Source organism: Trachymyrmex septentrionalis, unplaced genomic scaffold (genome assembly GCF_001594115.1).
Source record: "Trachymyrmex septentrionalis isolate Tsep2-gDNA-1 unplaced genomic scaffold, Tsep1.0 scaffold16, whole genome shotgun sequence".
Taxonomy (NCBI): Eukaryota; Metazoa; Arthropoda; class Insecta; order Hymenoptera; family Formicidae; genus Trachymyrmex; species Trachymyrmex septentrionalis.
The window spans coordinates 1,296,011-1,308,537 of NW_017304758.1; the positions used below are offsets into that span (position 1 = coordinate 1,296,011).

General features: G+C 36.5%; 2 protein-coding genes across 2 annotated transcripts in view; one reads left to right on the top strand and one right to left on the bottom strand.

The window, feature by feature from the left end:
• Window positions 1-11,515, bottom strand: part of LOC108746078 (tubulin polyglutamylase TTLL4-like) — a 128,262-nt gene extending 116,747 nt beyond the window's left edge. Inside the window, exon 1 of the mRNA XM_018482603.1 lies at window positions 11,245-11,515. The gene's annotated coding sequence lies outside the window, so the exon portion shown is untranslated. The remainder of the gene's footprint in view (window positions 1-11,244) is intronic.
• Window positions 25-965, top strand: LOC108746083. Its single transcript, XM_018482610.1, has one exon. The coding sequence runs from the start codon at window positions 31-33 to the stop codon at window positions 571-573; it is 543 nt and encodes a 180-aa protein (XP_018338112.1). The 5' UTR covers window positions 25-30; the 3' UTR covers window positions 574-965.
• Window positions 11,516-12,527: the final 1,012 nt, after the last annotated feature.

Genomic DNA, 12,527 nt, shown 5'->3' on the forward strand with positions numbered 1-12,527 from the left:
AGGAGAGAGAGAGAGAGAGAGAGAAGAAAGATGGCCACTGTCACGAGCGAACAGGCGCTCTTCGACTTCGAGCTCAACGACGACGTATTCGAGAACGAGCTCAACGATAATCTCTACAACCTGAAGATGTCGGAAGACAAGGCCGTAAGCAGCCGCAAAAGCAGACGCATGCTGAAGCCGCTGAAACCGTTGTTGCGCATGCTGAAGAAGCGCACCAGCAGTTACATCAAGAACAACAACAACAACAGCAACGACAAACGTCAAGAGGCCATGCCTCAGGTGGAGACCTTCAGCGAGGAGATCGAGAATCAGAACAACGCCAACGAGGCACTGGAGCACAGGCTCTTGCAAGAGCTACGGGATGCCGAGGAAGGAGCCGCCATCACTGTCTGCCTTGACGGACAGATGACCGTCGTGCCGGTTGTGCCAGGTCAGTGCTACGTGCCGGTGCATTTCGCTCACACCCACGCCGGCGACTTCTACTGGACGACGCTTAGCATGGCTGATAGAGACCTGTGCTACAAGGAGCGCGCCTTCTCGCAGTACCAGCTTCCCGAGGTGCAAGTGGCGTGAGGTGTCGTCATCGAGAACGGCAACATCTACCTCATAGGCGAATCACCCAGGCTGATTGTTAGAGATTCGCTGACCTTCTTCCTGCGGAAGCGTCGTCCTCGAGGTCGAGGACCGACACTGTCAATCGAGTCGTCAGGCGACAACGATAGATAGACATTTCGAAACTGTGATCGTTAGATTATATTATGTAGCTGTAGCGCATTGACATTTGACTGACCGAAAGGAACATTCCTTGTAGATAAAAATTGATATGTCAAAGAGAAAGAGACGCGTTCTATTTTTTTTTTCTTTTTTACATTGCGGCAACACTTGTCGCGTTTGTGATATTTGTACCTATTATATGTATACACATTTATAGAGTGTTTATTTCAAGATTGTGATATCGGCTTTAACGTCAGCAAGTATCGCTGATTTTCCTATTTGTCTTCCAATATGTTTGTTTAAAATAAATGTTACTCATAAGCATATATACCTTGTGTCAATTAATCTTCCCTTTAATCTTAGTCTTAAGTAAATAATTTTAAGAATATCGTAGAAATCTTAAATCTTCTTTATTCTTTTAATTAAAATATACTTCTTAATCGCAAAGAAAAGAAAAACACATTTATCGTAAAAGAGATACTTGAAAAGCACTTTTAAATTCAACTGACAATTCTTAAAAATCGTTTCATCGTGTCACAAATCAAAATTCGAAATAACAAGAATCCGAATATTAAATTTATTACATATTACTTTCAGAAACATTTTTCTTTCAAAGGAATTTTTTTAGAGCTCATTAAATTTAACAATCTGAAAATGTTTCAAGAATTCCAAAGGCTAACGTATAAGATTTGACTAGACATTTAAGATAAGTTCGAAGGAACGTCGGACAAAACTATTTCATCCATAAAAGCTAAGTGGGAGGCAGATTTTAGGCGGGAAACCTTCCTCAAGGTGAGTACACGGAGTTATGTATTCGAAGAGATTGTAATTTTCAAGTGTGATTACAAATTTCTATGACAGAAATTTCAAATTTATTTTTTCTTAATTTTATAAACTATTCACTATTAAACAGAGTTATCATTGCTTACATCAATGTTTTATTTTTACATCAATAAAATAGTTCTAATCAGTTGTGTTTTTTAAAACAAGTAAGTTATACAGATACACAATATTAAAATTCTTTTGTAATAAATTCGGAAATAGAAAAAAAAATAGAAAAACTTAGACAATAGTGCATTTGTCCGAAAATGCTGCATAGATATGATCGACATTATGCACATGTGTTATCCATATGTGACAGACACATGTCCACTGTGGGGGAGTGGGTAGGGTGTGTTCAAGTTCACATGATTTTCTACAGAGTGGACACGGGGGTAGAACCTCGACCCTTCGGAAGATAATAAAAGATACGACGATGATCAGTAGCCATACATTGGAGTATAATAGAATAATCGGAGGGGTGAATAATTTGCAAATTATACGATAGACCTGATCAAATTTAATTTACTTAATAGAGACATTCGATCGTGAAATATCCCGATATATCACCTGGCACCATAATAATTTATCAATAAAAAATAAATAAGCATATTATTTACAAGAAATAATAGCTTGTTACTATATTATCAAATACAAGAAAAGCGATGAATAATATGCACGATTTTTTATATATTCATACATTAACTAATATTCTATATTTTTATAATTCTATACTTTAAAACGTAAATTCTCTAATTCATACACTCGTTAATTAAATAATAAATGTCGAAACTCATGCTGTGCTATCTCTTTTAATTAAAAAATCAATAAAAACGCACCGCTAAAAATGATTAAATTAATAAACTTTTAAAATACTTTTTTACTATTTATTTTATATAGTTGACGAATTAGTTAAATGATTCAGCGACAAATTAGTTTATACAAAGATTTATAGTGAAAAAAAATTATTTGCAATCTTCCCTTGATGTAGGGTGGATAGGTATCAGCCTGTAGGCAAGCAACCCTTCGAACAACCCTGCATTTGATGCAGGTTTGCACTCGGGTTGGAGGGGCAAAAGCTTTCTTTAGCGTACACTTCTACTTAAAAGAGGTCAGGAACGACGTGGCGACATTGTAAAATAACTCCTTAAGGCCCGCCCGGAATGTATCAATTACGTGAGTTATTTTCACCGACGGCGTCGCAACATCGCATCGATTAAATAAATTAATTCATTATCCTGTTACTGTTACTCCCTCCCTCTGCTCTTCCATACCACGTTCTCTCACCTCATTTACGGTCGTCTCACGGCTATCCGGACTGTGTAAATTGGTCGAGTATGTCGCAAACGTTCGATACCCCTTTTTCGTAATTACAGTGATTAAAATGTCCGCGCAAGAATTTTTCCTCGTACGAAATCGGCCTTGCCAAATAATATTCACACGAAGAAATACTTTGACTTGCATTCATACAAGAGACATCCAAAAGTGCTCGAGATATTCGTGAATTTGTACAATGAAAGAATTCATCTCAAACGTCAATTCGCTTACTTATGTATATAAAATTATAATCAATATTTATAAAATTTTATTTTATTAATTAAAAATCGATCTACAGTGAAAAAATAAAATTGTCAAAAATTTGTAAACTATGTATATTTGAAAAGAATACTTCGTACATGAATTAAGATATACGAAAATAATCTTATTAAGTTGCTTTAATTAAGTTATTTTGATTAAAAGATAAAATATCGAAGATATATTTATCAGAATAATACGATAAGAAGCGGTTGTTATTAATGAAAATGTGGCTTAAAGAATTGTATATTCAATTCCGTATAGATACAAAAACGACCTGTTTCATATTTTCTTTTATCGTGTTACTTTCTCGCAATCCTATTAGAAAAGGAACCAGTCGAAAAAAGTAACCGGAATAGACAGATGATTTTACTTTTCCTGAAAGTCACGTAACCGTAAAACATTCACTATTATTTACAAAAGTACAGTGTTCTTCTACTTATTACAACGTCGTCAGGCTCAATTTTAAACAAAAATAAGTTTCCTTGTACAAATAATTACCATTTCCTTCAGCACAAAATAAATAATCACTTTTCCATATTTCTATTTTATCAATTAAAATATTTGGGACAAAATATAATGTGCAGATTAAATATATCGTGTACAGATATAACATAATATACCGAGTGATAAGAGATATTCTAAGAGGGCAAAGCACTCTCTATCAGCGGCGAAAGTAATAATCCGGTTGCATGTTGGCAAAACGAAAAAATGTGGTTTGATGACGAACAATCGTCGCTACTTTCTCAGTTGACATTTCTCAAAGCGAGGGGGAAAAAAAACACGTGTCGCGCGGGATCAGCCACGGACTTCCTCCCCGCATAAGTACGCGGTCGATAGTCGTCGGCCTTTACTGTCCTCCGCGGAGTGAATGGCGCGGCGCCGCCGTACCTCCCCTCCTCGTCGCGGTGACCCGCTCGTGCCAGCGGAACGCTCGCTCGCGCTACTCGCTCATTCCCACGGCCCCGATATCGCTGCATTAATGCGAGTCGGCGCGCGCGCGCGCGCGCACGCACGCGATCTCCCACATGCGCGCGTGTCAAGCCGGATCCAAATCGAGCGGGCGAATACGAACGAACGCGAATAAACAGCTCGCACTTCAACGAGCACGAACGTTTCGAGCAAATTGTTATTTCTGTTTATTCGAGATTGCCTTTGTCTGCTTTCTCGTTTCACGTGTACCAGGCAATTTCAAAAAAAACACGAAACAATTCGAACCCTTCGATAAATCATGACCTATGAGTCATTCATCGAACTTGTTCGTCGAATGTTGCTCGATAATCGTGTTAACTGTTCGTAGGGAACAATCGCGTTTTCTCCTGACATTCGTCACGATCGCGTTTCGAATAAGGTAATGATACGTACACAACGGCTACCGGCTCTAGTCTCGACCGTGCGAGCGTAAACAAGATTCATGCGCGAAAACAACAGTAACTGTAACGGCAATTTAACTCGTTTCATTCCAGTTAGTCGGCTGAACTAACTGGAAATTGCCATTTAATCCAAGAGAGATAATTACTTTTTGTTGAATACTTCAAATATCTAAAGGAATAACATTACCTCCTCTTTAGATCTTTGGAAATATTCAACAAAATAATTATCAATACCCAATTGAAGGTGTCACGTAGCTATTCTTGGATCAAATGGTGACTTGATCCGACATATTACTCTGCACTAATCAAAATAATAAGTAAATTATTTTCAATGAAAAGTACGAGGACGATGCAAGAAGTATGTATATATACTGACAGAAAAAAATGGTTGCAATTAATTATAATTTAACTATAATTTTTAGTCATTTTCGGTGCTATCTATATATCTCTTTACTTAGAACTATAAGTATAATTATTATTAATAACATTATCGTAGTAATAATTATAAAAAAGGAAGCTACCAATTATAATTATTTATCACATAATAATAATTAGTGATATCAAACACTTCTCTCCGGTGTAAGCAGCGTTAAAAAAACGATCATTACTCATAAATATCGCAAGGCAACGATTTCGAATTCCTAGTCTCTGTCGATCTCTACTTCGAATGTATAAATTACAAGAAATAGCTAAATGAAAGATAGATATCGCGAGTCTTTCATCGCGAAAGCCAACCAATTGTACCAAATTGTAACCGCAAAACACACGTTCACAGGAAATGATTGTACTTTCTCTCAGTACTTGTCGCGATCGCCTTTCGATAAGAAACGCGACGACATGCGGAGTCGACCGCGACACTCACTATCTACCTACCAGCTCGAGACTCGACGTTCAAGTGGGAAGGACGGCGACCTTGTGTAAACACAACGCACGGTACGCCGCAATAATAAACCCCAAGGACGTATGAATTGTCGTCTCGAAATGTTCAATGTATAAAAATGTTATAAAAATAAAATCACAAATATCTATACACGGGCGAAAACGTGAACTATGAATAAGATCCTAATATATATATATATATATAGGTACACGTTGACAGTGATTCTTAATACGCTTATAAATGTCTTACCATAGTCGAGAAATTTCACAAGTAAACAACATTCACATAAGTCCTTATAAAATATAAAGTAAAATTTCAAATGAGTTGGCTTCTCATAAGCCAAATTGATGATCCCCCCATTCCTTGTAAATCTTTCAAATTTATAGTACCACAAACATATTAATTTTTACAACTTTGTTATTGCTTTTGTTATATTTTATCGACGTCTTCGCCAATAATTCTTTAGATTACATTTTCTAAAAATTAAGCTGCATATTTTTAAATTACGAAGAAAATTAATTAAGACAAAAGTATGAAACCTTCATCTGCGACTGAAATTACATTTCTATTATATATTTCGATCTATTAATGAATGATAAATAAATCATGTATCACGACTAAACAGTCAGAAAACGAGTCATTCACGAAATTAGTCCGACACCCGTGCGTTAATTGGCACTCTCACTCTAAATCAGTCAATAATTACGCAAAGGAAGGGAACACACGCCAGTTTCAGCTGCCAAGAGATCTCGCTGTCGACGACGAACGAACGGCAGCGGTGAAAAAGAGCGAACGCTTCTTTCGCGGTTGGATGAGGAGGCGAAAGGGAGCAGGAATGAAATTGGCTCGTGACTAATGCCGTTCGTCATGGATGATCGCGAAGCGTGCTTGCGCCATTCCCGTGCCAATCCCGCGACGCCATTCACGGGAAAAGAAAAGGAAGACTCGAATTGTCCCCTCGGCGCGTACGCGACCTCTTCGAACCGAACACGTCGCAAGACCTCTTTAGAGCGGTGGCGAAAGCAATTGAAATAGACGACTGTTGCATAATGATGTATCGATAAATAGTGCGATCGTTCAATGACGCACTATTTGCGAAGAGCGAATAATTAATTATCGAGGAAGCCGTGCACAATTCGATGACCTAATGTCAAATAGCGATTACGAAATCAATGGAATCGTAGCGTGTGCTGGAATTTTTGAAGTTACAAGGGGAAAGATATAATTTTCGTTAATTATTAAAAGATAATTAAATTATTAAAAATTATTAATGTTTATTTCCAATATTACAAATAAATGTAATAGATATTATTTCAGCATACATTTAAAAAATATTTTTTTATATGTTTTATAGCTAAACTAAAGTTACATTTTAATAAAATCTCGCTGTACGAGATAAAACTTAAAAGCAAATAGGCTATTAATTTGTTGCAATTTGCTCCGTTTATCTTTAATTAGCTCTCATTTAATTTAATCATAGTTTTTTTTTCATACATTTTGATATCTCCTTGACGGTTTTTGACAAATAAAAATTAAAGATCTTCTGTAACAGCAAAGTAACTGAGTTGAATGCTGTTTCCATAATAATCCGAGAAAGGAACATAGAATAATCGCATTCTTGCTTACTTATCGTTAAAGTAAATTAATATAAGTCAAAAAAACATTAACAGGATTATCTTGTGAGAGTAAAGAAACCGGTAATATATTCGTGGATTCTACGTTACGAACGATTTCTCAACCATTAATCTGGAATAAACATAAAATATAATAAAAATATAATAAATAATATAAAATATAATAGTCCTTTGCATTTGATAATCGTGCATGTCAAAAATTATATGTTTCGATATTAATTTATCCGATCAAACGATTAAAACGTAAGAGAAATGTAGCAAGTTAAAATTTTAACTTGATTTATAGAGATACATATAAAATAGAAAAATTATAAAAAATAGAAACTAGGAAATCTTTTTGCAGTATACGATAAACGATAACTTCAAACGGTATTAAACATCTTAAAAAAAAGAAGAGATAGTTCTTGAGAAAATTGTTTTTGATAAAAGAAAGTAATTTATAGGTATATCTTTCGAAAAATTTTTTAGAGATATCATTAGTTCTATTTCAATTTTCAAAATAATTGGCGATATTTTCAGGCGATTTCTAACTCTGGAGATTACCAGGAACGATTAGCAGTTCAGATATTCGCGTCGACATGATTAAGGGCTAACAGGAAGCCCGTATCTCAAAGTTACCACTCGATATATCATTTTCGCGTAGCATCGGGGCGATACGTTGCAATGCGATAAATGTGAAGGCAAGCAGCGCGAGATGTAGTCGGCGATTAGCCCCGCGTTCCAATATAAAATAGAAAAGATAGAAACCACGAGAGCCGAGCATATATTTTGCGCGCGTTCTTTACACTTTCGATCATAAATTTATTTGTTTTCTTGTCGTTTCCACAGTCAGCAACAAAATTCAAGGAGACCTACCTGCGAAAGCAATCGCCCTTATGCCATACGAATCCGCGCAATTAAAACCGGCATGACGGCCGCTGATAATTAATTATACGTTTACCAATGACGTCAAACGCAAAGGAAATCTGTCAAATCTTTAATAGTAAATATAATTCACGTAAAAGCGTGTGTACAAGCAGAAACCGGTCTCAAGGAAAAGTTTAAATCACAGACAGATTATGACCTTTTCAATGAATTTTAAAAAAATAAGTGTTTAAAGAGCTAATTGACCCTTCGATGCCATTCTCAGTATGGCATACAATTTCTTTTCGAATTTTCATTCACTTTATATTATATTATCATTTTTTTTATTAATGAAAATACATTTGCTTCTTTAATGGTTTCGATTGAAAGCAAACATTTGTTACGTGTTTATTTTTGTATTGTGTTGCATGCATGACAAAATATAGTATGGCACCGAAGGGTATAATACCATATATAATATATAATTTTCATAATTTTGCTAAAGATAAAGATTCAATTTTGCAACAAGCTCGAATATACGGTGCCACTACGTTACATAATCCTCCACGAAACGCGTAAAGCAATAGTTATGCGTACACGTGCCTTCATCATAGTGCGCACGGTTAGATGCAAATTAGATTCGCGCCATCCTGTTGATCGCCGTCTCGAACGCATTAATTAACGCGCTTGTTCGGAGGAAGTTAGACGAGCTCGCGGACTTGATTATCACTTTATATCCTTCTAACGTTCAAGCAAATTACCGGATGTCAAGTATTTCAATACGCGAATGTAATCATATATGCTTTAAAGATTTCTGCGATTAAATTTTTCTATCGGGCCAGCATAATTCTATCAAAACCGTATTAATATTCAATTCCTCCTGCAACTTACTGAAAACGTTGCAACGGTATAATTAATATCTAATGAATGCCGCATTGACATGTCACATTAATATGTATTTATTTCATATCAACAAGACATTGATGATACTAGATGTAATATCAGATGTCTTTAATAATGTTTGTACAAAATTGCTAATTACAATAAAATTACAATAGGATTATATAAATACGGTTTATTTTTCCATCAATTTAACAATTTTAGTGGTTTTATCTCTGTAAATATGTTATCTCTCGACAACTGCTTTTTTGAGAAAATCCGTACTAAAGAACGACCCTGTTTTCATATTCAATTATCGACAAATATCGATTCAAACATGCAATTTCAGTTAGGTAGTATGCCCGTACACGCGCATTTACGACCTTCATTAAAGCTGCGTGCGAAAAATCGCGGCTTTCGGGAGATAATTACGACATCCGATGCGATGTGTCATTAAGTATGGAGACGGATTAATGCGGATCAATTTAAAACATGATTGCAGTTTGAACTGAGTACCACCTGGTTGATTTAAGGTAATGCATGATTTTGAAAAATCGAGATTAATCGCGCACGTTTAGTAATTACATTCCGATACGTGGCTTTGCATGCATCAAAATCTTATATGCATCTCGAGCGAGCACCTTTTAATTCGCAATTACAATCGATCGAGTCGATATACTCTACCTATTGCCGCGTCCTTAATCTATATAAATATGAAAGTTATCTTATTAATCATCTGTCTCACGCCGATCGCGTTACAAGGATTATTTGTCGAATTTGTCTCACGCTTCATCAAAGATGAGAACGACGATATAAAGAAATGATATGTAATTATTATACAAAAAAATATGTCAATGTGTGAGATTAATATATCCTCGACGGATATAAACAGATTAGCATACGTCACGATTCGTATTATGTATCATATTTCACAAGTGGAAATTGAAGATAGAATCTATATACAATTCCATAACTAATCATGTGCGTTTTACGGAGATATTAATAAGGTATGGAAAAAATATAAAATAAATAAAAATGTCATTAATTGAAAGTTATTATTATAGAAAATCATGGTTTTCAGATTTAAAATGTGTTTTTTTTTTCATAAATATGTCATTTCTTTTATATATCGAGCTAATACAAGCGATCAACATTATTCCATTTGCTCGCGAGTGTCGAGTCCTTGGTTTCAGATTTTTGAAAACAGTAAATAGTGCACCTGGCAACTTGAGCGCGAAAGAAAAAAATGGAAATTTTATGCTCCAGTTGCGTCTTTGTTCCATGCAAAACTCCTGCAGAGTGGCAGTTACACGTTGCAACAAATATTACCGTCGACTACAAAAATTTCACGCCGTTCGAATGTAGTAAGTCGTAAAAGTAATTGATCCTTTGGCGAAGATAATCGCACCTCATTCTCCATTCCCTCCTCTTTTCCCTCGACAATAATTGAGAGTACAGTCGACGAGATAATAAAGTTATCATATCCTCGAAAAAATATTTTATACGCTTGTACAAATTTGACTAGCAGATACAATAAAATATGCGATATGACAGGGATATGACAGACATTTTTTACGTCACTTTAACCCAAGATTACAATTTGCATATTCCAACAAACGAATGATAAGGAGATTCCACATAATATTTATAGTCTTATGATAATTCCGACGGGCAAAAAGCGGGAGCAGGTTTTGCTTGACGTAAACATCTACCACGTGGATTATAACACGTCGATGAAACATTTTAAAATAAATTGATACGTATATATAGGATGTCTCGAAACTCGCGAATCAAAATACCATAGTAAGAAAATTTTCAAAAAATGACAAAATTATTTGTAAATATTTATTTTAAGCATATTTAGTTTGTGAAATAATAAATATTTAAATAATTTATACGTTTAGACGGATTACGTTTAAACGCTGAAGCGTTCACTGATGATTCATGCAATATGCTACAATGTACGGAGTAAGTCGTAAACCATAAAAAATTGACTTATCATAATCGACTATATAATCAATGAAAAAATTCTTACGAATCACTTCGCATATTGTAATTGATTATATTTATGTTATTGATTTTATTTAAAGTGTTAATTATTTAAAAAATATTAATTGAAAGTTATTATTATAGAAATACATAACACGTGTTATACATCGTACATTCATGTCCTTTTTACGTCATAAATAATCATTAATAATCCTATCCAGCCCCGTATATATTTTATTAACTCGTTTCGAGATTTATTTCGACTGTCCCGTTTTGGAAATCACCACGATTAAATGGTTCGACTCACACGACTCATCCCAAAGCATTCGAGGCAAACGAATTAGGAAAGATCACATGAGCGGATAACTGCGTTCGCTTTCATTAAGGCGAAGCGACACGCGTCCGTCCAGGAGACTCAATAAAAATCGATCAAGCCGTTTTCGGTTAAGGAAAAGAAGACTGCGTGAATGGCGAAGAAGCGAGGGGTGGGGGAGGGGGGGGGAAGAGCGGGACGGAGGCGCGGAAAGATCGTACATACGTTCTTCCTATAATCTGACACTTTAACGAGCGTGGCGGCGGGAAAGACGGTGGCGGCTCTAGGCGCGTCACCGCCACGTGGACAGCTCGCGTCCGACGGACGAAACTTTCTCGGTCCCGCGGCCTGCTCCCGGGTAACACGACTTCTCCTTCTCGGGGGCCCCAGGGTTTCTCGTGGGAACTTGAGACAGATGCGTCGCGCGTGAGAATCTCGGGCAGATGCGGACTTACGCACCTTCTCTCTCTCGAGTGCGCCACGCACTGCCTCGTATTTATAAGACGTACACGTACCGCGCGAGTAGAGTATAGGTAAAGAACTACGTGTAGGACATGCCGAAGCGGTATTATACGCCCGACCATAACCCGCTTACGGCTCTCCTTCCCCGTCCCGTCCCGTCTCATCTCGTCTCGTCTCGTCTCGTCTCCTCTCCTCTCTTCCATCCCGCCTTCTCCGCGCGACCGCGGTTCTTCTCTCTCTCTTCCTTTCTTCGACACGCGCGCGGTTGACCCGCGACTCCGCTTCTCTTTCTATTTAGCTCTCGGTAAGTCGTGATTGTAATAGAGGTACCGCATCGGATCGCCGGTCGTGTGCACGGAACGTGTGCGGAACGTGGCTCTCCTTCTTCTCGCGCTGCCCTTTTTTTCCTTGCCGCATTTCCTCCACACGATTCTAGGGGGGGGGGGGCGCAGTCGATAGGGAGAGGTAAGACACATTCGATCGAATTATCCATGTAATCGAACAAAATTGCAATTGAAACAATTTAATACAAATTAAACAAAAATCCAAAAGATTAAAACTTGTTATTTTTACCTTGAAAATTGACGATATTTTGTTTCCTCGTCCTGATTGGTCCACCCTTTCTTTAAATTTTGTTTTGTCTTGTCTTTTCCGTGCTATCATATCATTCCGAACAATCTGTGTCCAACAATCTGTTGACATGTAATCGTTCTTCCTGTCGATCCAGCAATTCTCGAATTTTTAAGGTAAAAATAACAATTTTTAATCTTTTCCATTGTATTAAATCCATTGTATTCCATTATCTTACAGTCAATACCACCATAATTGCACTAGATATTCGTGGATTTCATAGAGATCATTCCGAATGCGTTCTGAATTCATTAAGTATTTACGACAAGTTTTATGTAATCTAATTGACACGTAACAGACGAAAGAATATAAGAACGCATTCGGTATTATAATGTAAGTTATGCATCCACTGAAGATAAACCCCCCGTTGAGAACCGAAACGTTTGAAAGAATTTTATGATTTGTAATAATATATA